Source organism: Athalia rosae, chromosome 5 (genome assembly GCF_917208135.1).
Source record: "Athalia rosae chromosome 5, iyAthRosa1.1, whole genome shotgun sequence".
NCBI classification, from domain to species: Eukaryota; Metazoa; Arthropoda; class Insecta; order Hymenoptera; family Athaliidae; genus Athalia; species Athalia rosae.
The window spans coordinates 2,163,287-2,183,024 of record NC_064030.1 but is presented as its reverse complement, the minus strand read 5'-3'; the positions used below and the strand labels follow the sequence as shown (position 1 = coordinate 2,183,024).

Genomic DNA, 19,738 nt, shown 5'->3' with positions numbered 1-19,738 from the left:
CAGCCAAGTGATCCTCTTCCAAAAAAAAAAATGTGTGTACTCATGAAGACATTATTGTAAGCATGCTATTTCATTCCTCAAAGACCGTAGAATCATCTTAGAGACAGTAGAAAAAATATAAACATGAGTTCAACTATTGGATTGTAAACAAGACCTTACTGTATGAAATATTCGTGAACTTTTCAAGTGAAGAGATCTGTGAGCCAGTATAAGGTGGACTCTACAGAGGAGAAAAGAACATGTCCATCTTTCGTGCTGTATTTATAATAGTAATATGCACGATAAAGTTATCAGACGAATATCGAATAGACACTCTTCACAATGATCTCATTGCAACCGAGAGGTTCTTTCAAAATCTAGCAAATACATATGGTAAGCCAAATTCCAATTTTCTTTTTCAAAATCTATTTCTAAGTCGGACTTGCCAACTTTGTTGATCAGAGACAACGAATTTATGTTTTCACAGTTTATTTTCCTAAAAAATGAAAGTGATATTTTAATTAGTTGTCTAATATTTTGTAGAAATAATGGCACTTGGTCAAGAAGAGTTGAAAGAAATTGATGTTAAAATTGCAAAGTTTACCAAGACAGTGAAGAGCCCAATAGATCATCGCCATAAAAGACAACTTAATGAGCATACACAGCATGCTGATGGTGAGCAAATACCTTTCCCTTATGATGAATTAGCAATCAATAATTGACTTCAATTTTTTTTGTAGACAAAATAATATATTTTTTTATTTTCTCTGTTGATATAATGATCATGCTCACAATGCATAAAGAATTGATTATGCCGTAGATGCCGGCTTCCCTTCAAGGCCAAATAATTCCTTGAATACGTATTGTACATTATGCTCAGTAAGATACCGATAAAGTTCTCCCATATCATTGTGACGATCTGAACTTGGAAATGATATTTCTTGAAAAGTAGAAAATTTTCTATGATTGTCTAAATTATTATTCTCCAAAGACTCGTCTTCCTTATACTTTACTAAAATCTTCTGCCAATTCATTGCCTTTATCTGTAATCGAACGATCCATATTATTAACAAAGAAAACTAATAATATTCTTAAAGGTAAATTCGTATTTTAAGACAAAACTCTGAACTTACTCTCTGCCACCAATCTTCACACTCCCGTGAATCGCCTTCTATGCAAACTATTCCTGGCTTGCCAGCTAGACAAAAACCGGTAACATTGTTTTCTTTTGCTATCTCTATAATCTCTTTCCGTTTAATTTTACTATAAATGTGATGTGAGTAAATCCAATATCTTGAAAAGCTTAGATTAATTTCCTTTTCTAGATTATCAGGCGTCTTTTGATTTTTTTTTATATTTGAAGAGTTCACATATTTTTCTATGTTATCCTGTACCCACGATATTAAAAAATAAATACAGGGCTGCCCATTTTCCTGAGAAACAGCAACATGTGATAGAGATTTATTAAAATTGGACTGTTCCAACCGATTAAACAATTCACTTCTTGCATAAACCTCTGGTTTTATTGTTGGATAATCAGCAGGAAGCGTAACATACAACTGGCAATTACCCTGGAGAACAAATTGATTTAAATATTCCATAGATTCAACCAAAATCTGCTTTAGAAAAACATCAAATAGCACTTACCTTTGAATGTGAGATTGTAACTACATATTCCAGAAGTTGCGGGGTTTCGGTAGCTGTTCCTGATACATAGTTGTTCATGTCTGCTAAAACTCCATGATCCACTATCGATATTTCATTTGGATATATAGATTGCAAGGCTTCGAGCTCTGTAACTTGTGCTTGATAGTTTTCCATTGTTTTCTCGTTCATGGACATCTTTAAACTTCTATGAGATAAATTAACAACCCAAATAGAATTAGTATTGGTACTGATTAAACTTCAATTCATCTAATCAAAGCTATTTTTCTTCTTCTATACCGCAACAGCTGTACATATAATACTAAACAAACATGAGTATGTTACTCCAAATTGCAAGGGTTATCCAATCTAACTTCAGATTTTGTGAGTAAACATTCATCACTTTGGTTATCGCACATTCAGAGGTGGAATAAAGAATCATGTGGTATTTTGGGTGATAATTCTATAGATAAGCGACCACATACTTGTATCATATTACTGTTTTTTTTCTTTGATCAACCTTTCAACCACAGATCAGTGATTTCAACTGATTTATTTTTCTTCTGAATTGTGCTGTTGAGTGTAGATATGATTGTGCATAGTTTCATGCAGCCAATGAGGTACTCATTTATGTTTTATTGGCTGCTAGTCCTCGAGAGTGGGAGTTTTGAACTCATTTCTGTTTACCAGGATTCCGAATCTTGCAAGGATTTTCTGAAGTACTTACAGATTCCTTTCCAAATGCATTGGCAATCACTATATTCACTTATGATAATGGCATTAAGATCCAATGGCTCGCAGCAGCACTTGATGTTTCTAAAGTATCCTTGTTCCTTTACAATGTAAGTTTTTACTTGATTCATTCATTAACATCCAATGCATTCACCACAATAACTCGCCATTCCACGTTCCAGGGAAATCAATTCGAGGTGATAAATACATATCCAGTGCCAGGTGGCTTGCAATTAATTGCTGACTGTTCCCAGCATGGATGTCTATTGGTAGTAGCCAACACTGATAGTGTGATGGTTCTGAGATTGCAGTTTCAAGTCAACAAATACGTTCTGCGCCCTGTCCAGTATCTTAAAGGATTTGTGGGAGATGTACATTTATCAATTTGGCATGGAATGAACCAAATTTTTCTCGGGATAGCTTCCAGTAACAATATATCTATTTATCTTTGGCTTGGAGAAAACTTTGATGAAATACAAATTCTGAATTATGTTACTGGCAAATTGGTCCCATTTAGAATTGGTGGTTCTTTATACCTAGCTATTACTGGGCATCGAACAACAGTTCTGAAATTTGTTCTACAAACACATGAATTTATTTTTGCCCAGCGACTACCACCTGCTCATGACGTGGACAGTTTTTATGTCGAAGCAGGGTACCAAAGAGAATATTACTTGGTCCTATCGAATAATGAGTCAACCATTATATACAAATTTCTCCACGATCATTTTATACCGTTTCAAAAGATTGAAAGAGCAGATCAAACATCATCCATTCAGATTGAAAAAACCATAGTATCATTTGTAGTAAAGAATAATTTGCTTAAAATTTATCAATATAATGGCTGGAAGTTTGTTGGACTTGGAGTAACCATGCAAGAAGTGGATGGAATTTACCCCACGTTATTGGATAGTGAGATAATACTGATTGTGAAACACACAAACGGAGCATGGAAATTCTACAAATTAGATTGGACCCAACTGAATACTTTGGATATTCTGGAGGCTGAAATAAAAACTTGGTCCATTAATACCTTAAAAAAAGCAAAAAAGCAGCTCACAATGTTACCAGAGCTCGTTGGACAAGTAACGTTTTCGCATGGATATATTGGAAAACTTCAAGCAACACTTGTGAGTATTCCAAGTCCAATTATTTGCATCCAGTTAATGACGATGGCTGATTATAATGCTTTTAAATGTGCAGGTGAATGATAAAAATGCGAATGAATTCATAAAATTGGCAAGTCGATTCGAAAAATTACGGATGGATTTATCAAAAAGTAAAGAAATCTTGTCTGAATTGATGAAAAAAGAAAATCCGAAGTTCATGACGCTTCACACAACTAGGTTTTTGGGAAATTGTACAAGGAATTGCAAAATAAGTAACTTGAGTACCCCAATAAAAAGTGGGCTGCTTGACAAATTGGCAAAACCCAGTGCCACTGATCATAAGTTGGTTTTTGAAAGAGTCAAAGTTCAGACAATAGAAACCTTACCATGTCCTCAACCAGCATTTACGCTAAAAGATGTCACAGTCAGTGATCGCATTAATGGGATAACACTCGAATCGCTTCAAGAAGACGTTTTAAGACTAACTGGAGACCAAGAAATTACGTGTAAGTTATTGAGCCTACGATCGATACATCAGAAGAAACAATTTTCTCCCCTCAGATCTAAACCAATTTTTCGGAATAATTTCAAATTGAATTTGAATTGTTTTAGCGGAGCACTTTTATGAGAACCTCTTTGCATCCAGTACATTGATTCCTCTTGGTATAGCAACAGGATCTACTCAGCAAGAACTCCATGCCCACTCCATGAAAGCTGATAACTTGTACTTAACACAAGGTGGAATCTTATTGCCACTTAATGGTGAACCTGTTATCATAAACGATACAAAGACTGCTGCTAAAGTCAAAGTTACTGGTACGTTGCATACACAAGGCAGATTGGACGGTAATGGAATAGGACATTTCGCACCAATCACTTGGGTAGATAAAACTCTGGAACTAAGGGGTGATTTCTCACTACAAAAGACAACTGTTCAGAATCAAACATCCACATCAGATTTAATAGTGGGAAAAGAAAAATCCTTAATCAGAATCATAAATGAGGCTGTACATCTCACAGATGATGTGCCAGTACACTTAAAAATATCAAGAGTCAAGACGGTGAGATTGCAACTAAGGTCGTTGTATGATCATGTAATGGCTTGAATATATTATTTGTTTTTTTTGTGCATTATTGCAGACTTGGACTAACATTACTGCAGACATGACTAGGAATTGGATAACTGTGCCTACCGGTATATCATCGTTTCAGAGTGTAAAAAATATCACTGGTACTAAACACAGTCAAAATGATCTTATTCTTACAAAGTCCTCATACGAAGCCTTGCCCATCCCAAAGTAAGTAAAACTGTTAGGCTTTGTTTTGATGCTAAGAGCTAATCAGACTACGGATCGGGATTACTTTTTTTCAGTTTTGGTGGTTCATTATGTGCATCGACAGCAAATATTGCCGATGTCGAAACTTTAGTTGTATTAATTAATCGAGCTACAGCCGCAAATTTATCAACAAAATATATTCGTGGAGCCCCCAAGTTGAATGCTACAATTACTGACACAGCAACAACGACTAGCCACCTAAATCTTTCTTCGAAAATTTTCAAAGGAGCTGTTAATATTGAAAAAGGATTTCTCAGTGATATAGATCATGTTGATTTTAGGAGTAAGTTATTCGATTTTATTAAGTAACTATTGATAAAAACTTTTCGTGTATAAATGTTTCATGTTATAGGACTATTGGCTGCTATGATTGCTTGGCGTCGACCAGGCATAGTTGATGGATTAGTAAATGCATCAAATTTGTCGATTAAACGTCTTGTGGCACCCAATGGATTTGTGCCGCCTATGATCACCAAAGCTCAGAACCTTATTTCAACAGGCAATATATACTTTGATAGCTTGAATACAGTTAATTTTGCCAACTTCAAACAAAAAATTGTGAAGCTTAATGAAACAATATCACTGACAAACGTTACATTTCGTAAGTGAGATATCGACAATGACTGCGAACTTTAACTGTGATGAAATTCAGTTGATAATTGATATTTTTCAAAATATTTCAGTGAACAGAATTCAGGCAAATAGAATACAAACTTTGCTTTCTCCCATTGATTTGTCAGGATCTAACAACTTGGGTGAAAAACTCATTATTGGAAATTTAAAATCAACTAATTTAAAGCTATCTTACTCATTCGCTTATCCATCTTCCAAAAGATTTACGACCTTAAGTATAAAAGGTGAGTTCACTCGTGCAGAACTAGTTGAATACGGTAATAAATTTTTTTTTCCTATAGGATCAGCTTTATTTGCAGTTGAACCGAAAGTGGAAAATATAAATCAAATCAATGTGAACCGAGTATTTGACGAAATTTGGTTTACCGATCTGCCCTCGGTTCTTACGAATAGACTTTTTGTTATCAGACATATAGTACTCGAAGGGCCAGTAAAAATATTGGTCGGTATACAATCAACTGACTACTAGCTAAAAATTGAATTTGAAGCATTTCAGAATTTAGTTTCCTTTTTACAATTTTTTATGTCTCAAATTATTAGGGTTGGCTGAATTCACAAAACTATGGGCCCTGGAATCAAACGTCGGGACACTTACTGAGCCGCACCAAGCCGCAAGTATTGAAAACTTATGTATATTTGAGAGTCACAACCGCTCCAAATATCATCACTACAGATGTACTAAAACTCTGGGCCCCTGAAACATTTTTGAGTGGGTTGGCTGAAAACACATTGAAAAAAGACAGCCCTCAAAACTTTACGTCTAACATGCGCTTTCAGAAGATAATAATATCAGGTAACTTTTTCAAATTTATGATGGTCGAAACGTTGGATTTTCAAAATACTATTTCAGATGATTTGAACACCCATGGGACGATCAATGGCTATGACCTTGCAACGGATATTGTGAGGTCAGACATGAAAGAAAATATTATCACGGGAAAGAAAATTGTCTTTTCATTACATGCCGAAAATGTCGAAAGTGGCTTGAATTTTAACGAATGGCAGAGTCATGCTATGAGTTCAATAAATATTGGAAAACCAACTATCGTCACAGGATTTAAGAACTTTGCAAATTTAACGTTTCTAAAACCTCTGAGGTAAGTGATTCTAATTAAGTATGTGATTATATTCGAATGACAAAATTAGGCTTTTATGGTACTTTATATTGTCAGTGTGGGAGGATTGGTCAATAATCGCAAGATGCAGGGCTACTTTTTAAAATCTTTCCCTCAATCTGTCACTGGAATGAAAACAATTTATGGGACTATGAATGTCTCAAAAATTATCATAAAGAATCGCATAAACGATGTCGATTTAACAGCATTGGTGCAACATCAGTTAAAAAAAAATGAGGAAATGCAAACTATAAGCACTTCTGTCTCGACAACGGGTCGAATCAAAATTTTAGGAAATCTCGAGGTAAAAGGCCTCTATAACGGAGTAGAATTGAAAGACTTGGACAAGATTAATTCGAATCTCGATTTAGTTAGCGGCAGAATGGCGGAACTGGAGCTTGTCGCTGAACAAATTCAAACATCATTATCACGTAAGTCAAGATAAGTCAATACCATTTTCATTTGGAGTAGGGAATTTTAGCTGCATTTGCTATAAGGATCATTAGAATTTCTTATTTCCAAAAATAGGAAAAGCCTGGTACTGGAACAAACTGGAATTGATCGCAGTAAATTCTACCTTTACAATTCCTGAACCAGTGAGGTACAACACAATAGAATTTCAAGGCTTAGGAAAGTGTGAGATGAAAAACAAGGATCTAACATGCGATGAAGAATTAGTTAAACTTTTGATTTTCACTCCCAACTCGAGCAAATTATTATTCAGTCAAGTCTTTGAACTAGCAGGCAATCAACTAATTGTTGTAGCGACTTCAGATCCTAATGGTGGTATACGGATATACAATTACGAACAAACAAGCAAAAAATCCCACAAAGTAGCAGGTTTGCATCTCTCGTTTGTTATTCGCCGTGATGTCATTTCAACGATGGATAAAATACTATGTGAGTCTGATTTCAGATATAAATCTGCCAGGGTCTACACAGGCGTCAGGCATTGTAGCAGAAGGTTCATTGTGGCTGGTGGTGCAGTTAACTTGGGATACCATAATCTTTCGTTATGAGTCTTGGGATCAATTTGAGGAATACACATTGCCTGGTTCAAAAGCATTTTTGTTGGAATCATTGCCTACAGGTGAATTTTTAATTTTCCGATCAGACGGCGTTTGGAGATTAGGAGGTCTATCTGGTCCTCGGCAATTAGCCAAAGTTCAATTAGATGGTGTAATGAGCTCATACACAGCCGAAAATGATCACTATTTGCAACTTTCAATGAATAATCATACAAAGTTATTAAGAACGCGTTATATAGGTAACTGATCTCGTTATCACGATTATTCGAAAATCAAGTGTTATATTTACCTAGCGAGGTATTTGAGAACACATTATTTGTTAATAATTTGTTTAATTGGAGTTTATTTATTAAAAATTATCTAGTTGTTATTAATTGTTCGGGCGAACGTAATAACTTACGTATTACCAAATCTTTCGGGCTTACCGTCAACTTTATTGTAAAAAAATAAAATATAATTCTGAAACACATAGCTGCATGTAATTTCGATTACATTTCGATACGAATGATTAAACTATCATTCGTCAGTTTTGTTGTAAATTCAGATAATCCACTAATTTGCATCAATTCAGTATGACTTCCATCAGGGTTTAGGTACATCGGACAAACGTTCTCTGTGATCCTATGCGTAAAACTGAACTCAGTTTAAGGTCATATATCTTTGGCGATAAGAATCGACGGTGGGATTCGCGATATTCCGCCAGTCTATTTCATTCAATAGTTATCTTACGGCTTTACCTTGATGGCATCTTTGATGATAGTAACTTCCTCCGCTCCGCGCCCTCGATCTTCCTCCACTTCCGGTTTGCCCCTGTTCTCTGATTTGGCCGATTTCTGTCGTGCGAATCATGAATGAATTTTCGTAGGAAGTATCAAATAAAAGATTGAAACTCACGTTGCTTCTGTTAACTTTGTCCTCGTTCCTTTTTCTTTCTTCAATAGCTGAATTAAGCGCACTTTGTTCGGCGGGTGTGAGGACCATCAACCGTGGGTCCATGAGTATCCAATCGCTGTGTAAAATCTGGTCCATTTTCCATCTCTTGCTGAGGTCAGGCTCAAGCAAATTGGTAACCACCCTTTTAACGTGGTCGCTCAGGATGTCGATTACTTTGGCGCGAAATTTCCACCTCCTGTTTGTCTGTTGTTCATATAATCTCTTGATGTTGGTGTCATCGAAGGGCATAGCTTTGTTCAGCAATATGTAAAGTATCACGCCTAATGACCAAATGTCCGCTATCTTCGGGTTGTAAGGAGATCCACGCAATATCTCTGGAGCCGCGTATGATAATGAACCGCAATAAGTATCACTCAATACGCGTTTTCCTCGATTATCAACTACGTAGCGTGCGAAGCCGAAATCGGCTAATTTTACGTTGTAATTTGAAGTGATCAATACGTTTTCACACTTCATGTCACGATGCGCTATTTCCATTTCATGCAAATATTGGAGACCTGCGGTTTCACAATTCAAGCGGCTTATCGTAATTGCGATCATTAAACTTATTCAAGGTAATAATATGTAACGGAATATTTTACCGAGAGCTAGTTGTCTCAGCCAAACACGGGCCTGACTTTCTGCAACAGCTCCGTTTTTCAGTATAAAATCTAAAAGATCTCCATTTTCAGCAAATCGCATGAATATAAAGTACTTTGATCGTCTTTGAAATATGCTATGGACGTGAACGACGTGCGGGTGATTCAACTTCACCAAAATATCCAATTCCCGAGGAAGGAACTTTTTGACAAAATCTTTAGGAGCCTTTGCAGTGTCTATGATTTTGCAGGCCAATGTGTTTGCTCGGTCAGGGTCGTTATCAGGCTTATATTCCGCGAGGTACACCTAGTCAACAATCCTGATTACTGTTATAAAAATTTCACTACTACACCATGAAAGTTATCCCGATTCCCAAAAATAAATTCTCCGAGGGGATAGCTAGTGGGCATTAGGTCCTGTTACGTAATTAGTCTACCTTAGCATATGAACCTTCACCAAGTTTTTTTATCAATTTGTATCCCCGTGCAGCTAAAGTTGTCTCTTCGGACGCTGTTTGATTCAGAACTGGTTGCGACATGAGCCCAGGCAAACCAACGGGGGCATCCTAGCTCCTCTGTTATCATACCTCAGTATACATTTAGGGACCTTTTACCGCTGATAGCGATGAATTATTTCAACAATTATGTTCAAGTTATTGGGCGATGTTATTTGAGGAACCTCGTGTATATAGTCGTTAGGGGATGGTCGCGATTTTTGTGTAAATTGATTGACGGATATCTAATTATTTCTCCAGTCACTCTCACTGTTGTGTTACTTTCGAGTCAGTAATGATATGTCTATACAAAGAACGTGCCATTCGACTACGTAACCATGTCTTCAAATAACCGAATTTGACATTTTCAAAAAGTAGAGGTGACAAGAAATTCGTCACGGCCTTCCGCGTTTTCCCCCACAGTACTGTAATAGAAAAAGTAGGAAAGGAATTCATGATATGCGTAAAAATGGCGTGTGATTTGGTTGTCCGTTGGCTGCCAAGGGATTGAGAAGTATTTTTTTTCCTTATCGTTCGTTATCTCATAGCGTTTGAAATCGGTTGATCGATCCCGCAGCTCACCATGGTGAGTTTGTAAAATACAGCGCTTATATTATCTTTGTGAAATTACTAACGAACAGATGCTGCTTATACAGTGCAGCGACCACCTGAGCAGGAAAAATGGGTTCTGCGCCAAATAATAAGGGATTTTTCGACGGATTTATAGTCAAAAGAAGCTCAGGTTGTGTGCCATCGGTTGAAAATTCCAAAATCTGTGTCAAATCCGACTCTGATAGTGAAATTTTGACGCCTCAAGTTCTTCCTCAAGACCCTAGTATGCAGCTTCTTCCGCTCTACGAAGAGAATTTTCTGCTTGAGGCGGTAGATATGCAACTTCGGAATATCGCAATAATTCTTATAAATTGTAGAATGTTAAATATTTGTACTGCAACTCGGTAGTATTCTTACCGCACGGCGATGCATAAGGTTTTTTCAAATTTCAGATAGACAAGATTATCAAAAAACGCTGGCGTGTTATTGGCTGTACAACACGATACGGTTGGCTGGCTGCATGCTCTTACAAGCGCACCATATCCTCCGAAGATACGAAAATAATATCTGCGCTAGGCAACAAGGTATCGTGAATCAATTTTTTTGGATAAATGGCGAGGTTAAATTAATTTCCATGTAATTCAACTGCACTTTTAGATTGGCATTCAAAACTACAGTGAAGCAATCGAAAGAATTGAAAATTTGGCGAAATCACTTCACCCCAGGGATGTGCCAGCAGTTGCCATAGCTGTTTTAAACGAACTGCATACTGCACTTATGTTGAGGTTTGTATGCACTCTGAATTGCAACTCAGTGAAACTGATCAATGAAGGATATTATTTATTTTAGGCAACGTAGAAGATTAAAATCGAGTTTCCGATTAGTAAAGAATCGCTGTCCTACTATCTTTACTATTTCAGACGTCTGTAAGATTGGGAGCACAGATTTGAACTGAATATTACTTTGAGGTGAAGAAAAAAATACTAGATACTTAAAAAAACATCTGATTTTGATACCTTCGATTGATTTTATTTTCTTAGCAGGTTTCGGCACTTGAATCTTCGCACGTTCTGATTCGTGATCAATGGGTAACAAGTTATGACATTTTTTCTCATCCAACATAGTGTGGATTAATACTAGAGATTTGTATGATCGTACTTATGTAAGGGTTTCAATATTAAAAATACAGATTCTATGGGTAACAATTGTATAACAATTCGAATTAGTTATTCAGGAATCATTAAGTGACTTATTCATGAGAATTTATGTCATCTTTAGATAATATTCTTCATATCAATCCGTACGTTATTATTAACAACGTATCGTTTGGATTTCATCCGCGGTCTGACACACTGTTTAAATATGTAAAAATACCTCCCGCCCTACCTCTCGTCTCTGGTCCTTGATATCATTTCGAAAAATGTACTAGTTTGAGTACATGTAGATTCTACATTACTAATTTTTGCATATTCATTTCATTAATATACGTCGACTATTAGAGCAATATATTGTTGATATATTGCTACGGCAAAAATATTAAAATAATTTACATTTTTATTTGGCAGTATTACGAGTCACCACGTACGGTACAGACAGACTTACTCTCTCTCTTTTTCTGTCTATATGCAACCAATTACTCGCCTATGTTCCATATCTTCTGCACCTAGAACGTTCCAATTCATATCCTATCAGATGAAATAATGCAAGGAAGTTTTGTTTTATTTCAAGCAAAGCGACGATTGAAGTTAAAATGATATATGATATTATTTTGATGTTAAATGTCAAGTTAAGGCGTAGTATATGATGTATCTTACTTTAGATTAGTATATCAGATTACCATTGATTCGCGTAACATTCTGGTCCAGAGGATAAGGAAATGGCAACTTTGTCGTGGTTTTGGCGATATGAAATTGATTCGGAGAATAGGGTACCCCAAAACGTATACTGAATCTCAATAATCGACTTTGTACAGTATAGGTTCACTTTGAATGATTGGTTACGTGTATTATTAGTGGAGTTAGACTTACGAATTGCGTACTTTTAGTTTCTTGCTCGAGTGAATCTGTGATTGGTTAGAATATGGGTGAACTGAGATTAGGACTGCCAGGGCTTGAAGAAGGCGAACATGGTGTACCTGGTGGCGAAGGTTCCAGAGGACAAACTAGGTTCCCATAGTCCACTTCGTTTTTACTTTTCTTCCGCTTCAGCGTGAATTGAGATTTCTTTGGTACCTTTTTTGATGGCAAAAAAATTGAATTCCTATCATTCGAAATTCATTACTTCATAATGAGGGTCGTCCAAGAAAACTGAAATTCAGAATAATTCTTGTGGGCGACCCTGCGAAATCAGCAACAACGTAACTAAACTGCTTACTTTTAATCTAGCCGTAAGAGTAAGCGGGACGAAACCTAAGGTGCTTTCCATTTCTCTCTTATGCTGGACCACTTCTCTCCCAAGTAGTTGATTGAAGTGAGTGGTCAGATGTCGTCGGAGTAGAGTTTTGGCTGGAGGAATGCTCAACAGCGTTGCTAGCAATTCAGAGGTGAAACGACCCTCGTGGACCATTAATCCGCCGTGAACACCTGAACCCCGCATATTGGGTGCGTATTCGGCAAGATCAACGACTCTCAGCCATTCCATAACTCGATGATTCGTCCACAAAGCGACGTAGGTCCCATCAGCTCCGTTTCCGTTAATCGATCTTCTCTCCAGACTATCAAAGTTGAAATTCAACTCTCGTAGAACCTGGGATTCAATTAGAGCGTTTTGTTTTTTATTAATAGCCGAATCTTTTTGGATAGACAGAATAGAATATCAGAGATCTCAGAATAATACCTGAATCCCACGGCGTAAGCTAGCTGCATACAATTGAGCATTGACTCCTAGATTCAGTAAATCTTCTGTGGTCAATCGGTGAAGAACTCTACCATCAATCTTGGCAGTTTGGAAAGCTTCCTTATACTGCGGCAGTCCAATATCATCTAACCATCTAAGAACTGCTCCATTATCCATCTGCAATTTCCAAAAATACGTTAAGCCATGGTGAGTCAGTTAGATGATGCATTTTTCTATGCCCGTGATATTATATGATAAGTATGGGTAAATGTTATGGATTCAATCAAAAAGTTATGAGCGTATTCGATCGATGTCTTACTTGTTCAGCTCCAAAAAATCCAACAGAATTTGGTCTTTCCGACTCTATAGCATATAGCAATTTTTTTCTATGTAATGTGTTTTTAATGTCAAGTTCTTTCTCAATTTGATTCGGTTGTGTATCTAGGAGTTTTGCTCCAGTTGCACCCCAACGTCGTAATTCAGCTGCATAACATTCAAGGCCCAGTCTAGATAGCCAATCGCCAATTTCCTCCATCGTTAAATCGGCCAAAGGCTTTGGGGCAATATACTCAGGCTGTGGCGCAGCCTCACCAATAACTGTCTTCTCCTCCTCGGCTGAAAAAAATGCTCAATTTTAAGGTCTGAAACAATTCTTTCAGTAATAATTCCTCAACACCATGCACGTGTTAATTTTGCCTCAGTTCGTCTTAATTTGCTTTTTGTAACAGCCAGGAAAAGAGTCTCAGACAATCAGCCAGTCATTTCAAGCACAGTGACACTCGAAATTCCGAATGAGAAGAAAAAGGGAATCAAAATTTCGATATGTAATGCCGTATTGGTTAAATGAAATATTATGTAATTATAGCAACGCACAGATCAGGCGATAGTATTCGATGTATGTTTAGTAAATGCTCAAGCTCAGGCGAATATTGATTGTTACTACAGCAATGATTTTAGGGCGATCTTGGAAGATCTCAGGTCGCGAAATAGGTGTGATAGACTGTCATTGGCAAACTTCAAAATTCAGGCTCTTGTTACCACTCTGGTAGCATGCGGTAGGCATACTTATAAGTCGATTCAATTAAAACCTAGGATTGGGGCTGATAGGCATCTGGCAGAGATTCCTCTGATAGCCAAAGGGACAGTAGTCTGCGTTCCTGGGCTAAGATTCCCTACTACCTTACCAAAAGCTACTCCTTTTTTAGATGATGTTGGAGGTCGAGGTAAGCTGCTATATTGTCCGGCGTGTCGGCTGAATCTCTCCCCCTGTACAAATAATGTAGTGAATTATAGTTGTGGTAATTGATTAGTACTGTTACTCAATTGATTTACTCATTGACGTACATTTGAAATAGGACTGTTGCGTAAGCTCCTGTTTTCATGCTCCAGGCTGGCTTGTTTGAGTTTCAGTTCGGACATGGAACTGAGTAACTCTAATTTCTGCGTCTCCAATGTACTTCTTGAGAAAACTTCCTTAAAACACATCAGGTAAATTGATATTATGATTTCTCATTTCATGCAGATATGATTTTCTGGATCACCTCAGGTATCTTTCATTGATGTAAAAAATGTGTTCAATTATGATCAACAATAATCAATAGCAATAAATTGTATGGCTATGGTTAATTCTCGCATCAAGATAGGATAATCTGTAGATGAATTTGTATTTATTTACCCTTTGGAGAGCCTCTTCCATTTGCCTTAGAGATTCTTTTTTCTCTTGCAAGATACTTTCAAGCTCATGAATTTTATTGGACTGAGCATCTACTTGTTCAGAGAGTACAGAGACCTCCATATGTAATGCACCTCTTTCGGTCTCGAGTTTTCTCAAACGTTCCTGGAACGTCACATCAGATTGGGATTCAGTAATAATTTTTAGACTTACATACTGTTAAAATAACTCTTGCATTACGAAGGGTTAAGATGTAACCAGGCTGAGAATTTCTGCATTGAAGAACCGAACATAGTTTGGGTTTTTCGAGTCGATCAATCGTTTTATCAGTAATATTAGAACAAACAATCAATACATCTCGTGCAACAGAATTTTGGTTCATTATTCTCTCGACCTCAAACAATAGCCACACTTGGAAACGTACTAGCATTTTTCTTTCATTAATAAACACAGATGCCCAATTTCAACTAATGTATACCTCAGCATTATTGTTATAGCTGTTCACATATGGATTGCTTGCATATTGAAATTGCTGATGGGAGCAGTAAAGCCTTTCCCTGTCGCAGCATATCAAATCATTGTGGGATCTCGCTCTCTGATCTCTCTCACTCCTGTTTCTCAATCTTCGTCTCCTTCGATCTAAAGACCCCGCACTGCGAGTAGGAGTTGCTGGCAATGAGGTCATACTTGATGATTTACTGCTTGACTTATTCCCCGAAAAATCTTTTACCAACGTGGTACCCTGGTTTTGAGGCAAACAGCAACGGGGAGCCGGAGAGGGAATATACCGCATGGGTGACGGTTCTTTCATAGATCGGTACACGAACTCGTTTCCAGCACTACTAATTTATATCTATTATTATGTGAACCATTGTACTATTCAAGGTAAGTATGAAGATAGGCATTCTCATCATAGTCATTGATGTAGGTATGGAATCAATTGAGAGATGCAATGAAAGGTAAGCACCTTGAACAACCCATGGTGTAGAAAGGTGGCAGCGATGCTAAGTGTGTGGTGTTGACTGCAACAGTACAGGAATTGGGTATATTCCCTGCAAACCCCATGGCTCTCGAGTATCCCGACAGACAAGACTGTGATATATTTTGCATTAGAAAAAAAAAAATCATTTTTCAAAAATGCAATAAATACTTTTCTATTTTCAGAAATGAATTCAACAAATCATTGGGCAATCGATGGGTTCTACCTGGCAGAGGCAGCTCTGGGATCTGCAATCGCTACGTAAATCTGAGGGCGGTCCTGGGAGTTCAATTTCTACAGTACGTGGATAATCATTAGCATAATCATCGCCCGGTTCAGACGTAGATGATGTTGCTGATGAGTCATAAACTTCGGAAGTCGTCTCTTTAGACCCATTGCGTTTCATCGTTGAAGTTGTGTCGGAAGAGTCCGAATGTGAATCTGCATTATAAATACATGCATATTGAAGGTTCTTTCCCTACATCTAGCACCCGAACCTTTATTTTTTTTTGTTCTGGAAGAATTTAAAAAAAAAAATACGTAATGGAATTCTTTCCCCCTGTGAACTACCATACGTTCATCCTCGCACGTGCGCGTCTACGCATAGCTATATCGGTATCTACTTAGTCTCGTATTTATAGGAGTAAACCCCCCTATGCTCCCGAATCAAGAAGGTCTAGGCTCCAAAGTCTAGAAAAAAATTTGGGAAACCACGTCCTATCAAAGTTTCAACGAACTCCACTAGTCTCCGTGTCTGCACGTTTCCGATAGCTAATAGCTTCTATTTTGGTACCGCGTTTGCGTATGCTGGTCGACAGAATTTACGCTCCCCCGTTTTTTGAATCTGATTGAAATGTGGGTACACGCTAACGTGTTAACAAAATATATCATCATGATATATTTTATAGATCATATGATTTTTGTTTCCATAGACTTCAACTAATTTACGAAACTTTTCAATTCAAGTTACAACCTTTGGGGTAGCTTCTATCTTCTTCTTCGGTGATTGGGTCCAGATCTTGACGCTCTCCCATTAGTCCCCCGTTCCACGATTCTTCCATAATAGCTTGCGAAAAAATTCAGCTATGACTTGTATTATAACGAATATTCAAGGGTGTTCATGAACGGCTTAATACTCTGGTAATTCGCTGCTTTTTAAAGTATTGTTCCCTCGATTTTTTCCCAATCTTAATCTCGAAAAACTCGTGGCTCATATTCATGTGCGACTTCTGCAGATTTATGTTACCATTCCATTCTTGAGATAAGCATATGCGATGTATTCTCTAGCACTTTTGTCGATATTTCCGGTAATTTCGGACACTGAGAATTCACTGCTTTGTCCTACTCTTCAGTTTATTAATTGGTCTATTATAATCTGCAATTTTTCGAGATGGTGAACCGGAAGTTAATACAGACACCGCGATGAAGGCAACAATTAAGACCATGTACGCGGACTTTAACTAGACTTATTAAGTTCTCAAGAAAGCTTCGTTAACAACGTTTGAAAGCTTCTGAAGCCGATTAGACTCTCTCTGCAGACAAACTTCGTCTCTAGACGAATGTAAACTAAAATTAGCTCTTTAAAATCTTGAAGACGGCGTATTTATAAATAGAGATGGTGTTTCCGACCATGCAGACGCACGCGCGCAATAGTTCATTGGATTTTGGTTGCACCTTTAATTGCATCTGGTTATCTGTACGATTTATTAAACTTGTTTGCTCGTAGGTGTATATAAGTGATCTGTTCAGTTTTTTCCCTTTGCGTTTTGTTTGTAAATCTGTTCCCGATGAATTTTAGATTCTTTCAATGTATCGGCATCCGTATTACCATTTTTCGTGAATTTCTTTGAAATTCTCTCACAGATGGTCCAGCAGCACACGCTCTGTCTTATAGGATGCTGATTTTTAGCGTTTTCACGCTACGTTTGGAATCACATTTTCAAATTATTGTAGATATGCCGTAGATGACAAGATCTCAGCCGTAAAAATTCGTACGCAATACGTATGTAAACCACGGATGTAAACAGCGTACATATTCAATCGGCGTTGACTGTTACGGGAATATTCTGCCCGGATACGTGGATGCATGGATACATACGTGTCACGATTGCAAATCGGGTGAACGTGCGTTGAACAAACTTACGTGTCTACAGGAAGTAAATCGAAACCGGAAATAAGCCATTCGCCGGCATTAGAAATTTTTTTACTACTACTTTCCGAACTAATATGAAGATGTACTTTGTAACTTCACCAATTATTGTTAGTTTGCTCTTTGTATTATCAGCTTTCTCAGCTTCGTATTTTTTTTTGAATTATGAGATTATTTTCCCAACATACACTTCCCTCCGTAACGCCAGGAGTATCTCAGAATTTAAAGCAGGTGAATTCAGTATCGTTTTCTATTTCAAATCGTACTTACTGGCTGAAGCCAATGTAATAATACATTGACAGTTTCTGCGTCTGGTGGTTGTAGGGGTGATGGAGCATTCTGAATAGCTGACACAAGATTTTTTGTGGCTTCCTTAACTGAATCCTTCCATTTTGAGTTATTGTCTGTGCCTTCAGCACAAGCACCTGGTTAAATAGAAATAAGCCGTTAGGGATGAAGTATAAAATTAGATTTTCTCGATCTTGCTATTTAAATTCAGAGTATCACCTGCAATATTACCAATTTGTTCGTAGATAATCTGTTGCATATTTATTGCCAATTGAAATTAGGTACTTTGAATAATCACCTGATATGATACCATCCATCTGTAAAAGGGCAGCTTCCAGCAACTCGCTGGCTTCGGTAGACGTTTTTGTCAAAAATGAAGTTTCGCTTGCCTCAGACCCACTACTTTCCTCGCCTTTTCCCATCACTTACTTATTTTCTGTAAATGAAGAACAAAGTGGATTCACACCTCATCAAACATGACATGAACTTTATGTGTATATTCGATGAGATGTATGTGAGTTAGGAATTGGTATGAGCTCATCTAGTTATTTGAAGAGATTCATTTACCTGAATTCTAATTCGTAATGTATATCTACATATGTAAAGCATCTTACCATCCCACTCCATAACACCGATCTCGTTAATTATGTTATTCAAATTTATTAGCACCAGTTATTAAAAATGAACTAGATGCGAGAGCATTTAAAGGGTAGAACGGATTTAAAGGATAGAATGGATTTAAAGGGTATAACGGATTTAAAGGGCAAACAATAATGAGTGACCGAGTATAATTTAAAGGGACAGAATCAACAGGTTCCATGCACGGAACAACGCCCAACAGTGTGAACACATCGACCAACGCAATAGTGTCTTTATCTATTCTCGTTTCATTCATATATATCAGCGTATTTCTTTTCTCCTTTCACCGCTAACAACTAACCTTTTTCGTCCTTTTCTATTCATATTACGTCGGCGCATCGAGCTCTTCTGCGATTTTCAATCGAATTTTGCAGAAAATAATTCGATTTCAATGTCATTTTAAATTACTTTCAGAAGCCGCTTTTGATTTACAAAATTTATAGCTACATTTTTCTAAAAGAAAGTTGTACTTCGAGCTTAAATAGTGAGGTTAATTCGACAGATCCTAAAACTGTGGGTATCCTTTTTTTCAGAGGCAAATAAAACAAGCGTTGATTCAAATATTTGGTACCTCTGCCTTCGTGATGGTATTCACGGTTCAAGTGATTTATTCGTATTCATAAGGTTGAGTCCTAAATGTTCGATAAATTCCAATTAAATTGATGTCATGATCATTAGTGATATGTGATAACAATTATAGCAAGATATGAGCAAATAGGAGTTAATCTTAATGTGATCAATACCAAACACTTACCTAAATGTCTTCTTCAGTCTTATAAGATATACTTCGATAACAGACGCACTCGAAAGCAATGTTGAGCAAACACACAATTCGCACGCGTGTTCATATATTTTTACTGCCTGTTTGATATTCCACTCATTTAATTCGACTTTCTAGGCTGACTTGGATTGCTTAAAGGATAGGAATGTTTCTTTCAGTCTTAAAAGCGGTCAATAAATTTTCTTAATTGGTAACCTTTTACTATCAAAATACGTAGAAAAGAAATACGTTGAGGAACTA

At 37.1% G+C, this 19,738-nt stretch overlaps 4 protein-coding genes across 12 annotated transcripts; 2 read left to right on the top strand and 2 right to left on the bottom strand.

Annotated features, from left to right (window-relative positions):
- Positions 1-116: 116 nt before the first annotated feature.
- Positions 117-8,048, top strand: LOC105693125. Its single transcript, XM_048655205.1, has 15 exons — positions 117-372; positions 523-654; positions 2,314-3,485; positions 3,559-3,970; positions 4,077-4,525; positions 4,605-4,762; positions 4,837-5,084; positions 5,154-5,402; positions 5,485-5,658; positions 5,716-5,876; positions 5,975-6,227; positions 6,285-6,531; positions 6,607-6,980; positions 7,078-7,389; positions 7,466-8,048. The coding sequence occupies exons 1-15, from the start codon at positions 240-242 to the stop codon at positions 7,822-7,824; spliced, it is 4,833 nt and encodes a 1,610-aa protein (XP_048511162.1). The 5' UTR covers positions 117-239; the 3' UTR covers positions 7,825-8,048.
- LOC105693124 (testis-specific serine/threonine-protein kinase 1) lies at positions 708-10,030 on the bottom strand. 4 transcript variants are annotated; one of them, XM_048655214.1, is made up of 4 exons: positions 8,315-8,340; positions 1,627-1,831; positions 1,113-1,550; positions 708-1,022 (listed from the first exon to the last, which is right to left on the bottom strand). In XM_048655214.1, exons 1-4 carry the CDS (start codon positions 8,323-8,325, stop codon positions 789-791), a joined length of 888 nt encoding a protein of 295 aa, XP_048511171.1. In that variant the 5' UTR covers positions 8,326-8,340; the 3' UTR covers positions 708-788. The 4 variants fall into 4 exon arrangements, with proteins under 4 accessions (XP_048511171.1, XP_012268252.2, XP_012268251.2 ...); XM_012412829.3 differs by lacking the exon at positions 8,315-8,340 and adding an exon at positions 2,109-2,268; XM_012412828.3 differs by lacking the exon at positions 8,315-8,340 and adding an exon at positions 1,956-2,101.
- On the top strand, positions 7,507-11,340 carry LOC105693115. The gene is made up of 6 exons (XM_048655218.1): positions 7,507-7,639; positions 10,245-10,485; positions 10,608-10,739; positions 10,813-10,940; positions 11,005-11,123; positions 11,199-11,340. Exons 2-5 carry the CDS (start codon positions 10,285-10,287, stop codon positions 11,108-11,110), a joined length of 567 nt encoding a protein of 188 aa, XP_048511175.1. The 5' UTR covers positions 7,507-7,639; positions 10,245-10,284; the 3' UTR covers positions 11,111-11,123; positions 11,199-11,340.
- Positions 11,163-19,712, bottom strand: LOC105693107 (liprin-beta-1). 6 transcript variants are annotated; one of them, XM_012412797.3, is made up of 13 exons: positions 18,061-18,167; positions 16,615-16,707; positions 15,868-16,082; positions 15,630-15,754; positions 15,141-15,501; positions 14,666-14,827; positions 14,335-14,463; positions 14,079-14,256; positions 13,310-13,605; positions 12,991-13,167; positions 12,529-12,900; positions 12,290-12,386; positions 11,163-11,818 (listed from the first exon to the last, which is right to left on the bottom strand). In XM_012412797.3, exons 2-13 carry the CDS (start codon positions 16,700-16,702, stop codon positions 11,775-11,777), a joined length of 2,244 nt encoding a protein of 747 aa, XP_012268220.1. In that variant the 5' UTR covers positions 16,703-16,707; positions 18,061-18,167; the 3' UTR covers positions 11,163-11,774. The 6 variants fall into 6 exon arrangements, with proteins under 6 accessions (XP_012268220.1, XP_012268219.1, XP_012268221.1 ...); XM_012412796.3 differs by having other exon boundaries at positions 11,163-12,386; positions 18,061-18,169; XM_012412798.3 differs by having other exon boundaries at positions 11,163-12,386; positions 14,175-14,256; positions 18,061-18,169.
- Positions 19,713-19,738: the final 26 nt, after the last annotated feature.

Coding starts and splice junctions, on each gene's coding strand:
- LOC105693125 (XM_048655205.1), top strand. CDS start 240: ATGTCCATCTTTCGTGCTGTATTTATAATAGTAATATGCACGATAAAG. Junction 6,228..6,284: donor TCAGAAGATAATAATATCAG/GTAACTTTTTCA, acceptor ATACTATTTCAG/ATGATTTGAACACCCATGGG. Junction 6,981..7,077: donor AATTCAAACATCATTATCAC/GTAAGTCAAGAT, acceptor TTCCAAAAATAG/GAAAAGCCTGGTACTGGAAC.
- LOC105693124 (XM_012412828.3), bottom strand. CDS start 2,065: ATGATTCTTTATTCCACCTCTGAATGTGCGATAACCAAAGTGATGAAT. Junction 1,832..1,955: donor ATTTGGAGTAACATACTCAT/GTTTGTTTAGTA, acceptor TTTATCTCATAG/AAGTTTAAAGATGTCCATGA. Junction 1,551..1,626: donor TTACAATCTCACATTCAAAG/GTAAGTGCTATT, acceptor TTTGTTCTCCAG/GGTAATTGCCAGTTGTATGT.
- LOC105693115 (XM_048655218.1), top strand. CDS start 10,285: ATGGGTTCTGCGCCAAATAATAAGGGATTTTTCGACGGATTTATAGTC. Junction 10,486..10,607: donor AGAATTTTCTGCTTGAGGCG/GTAGATATGCAA, acceptor TTCAAATTTCAG/ATAGACAAGATTATCAAAAA. Junction 10,740..10,812: donor TATCTGCGCTAGGCAACAAG/GTATCGTGAATC, acceptor CTGCACTTTTAG/ATTGGCATTCAAAACTACAG.
- LOC105693107 (XM_012412796.3), bottom strand. CDS start 16,702: ATGGAAGAATCGTGGAACGGGGGACTAATGGGAGAGCGTCAAGATCTG. Junction 15,755..15,867: donor CCCAGAGCTGCCTCTGCCAG/GTAGAACCCATC, acceptor AATATATCACAG/TCTTGTCTGTCGGGATACTC. Junction 14,257..14,334: donor GCAACAGTCCTATTTCAAAT/GTACGTCAATGA, acceptor TTATTTGTACAG/GGGGAGAGATTCAGCCGACA.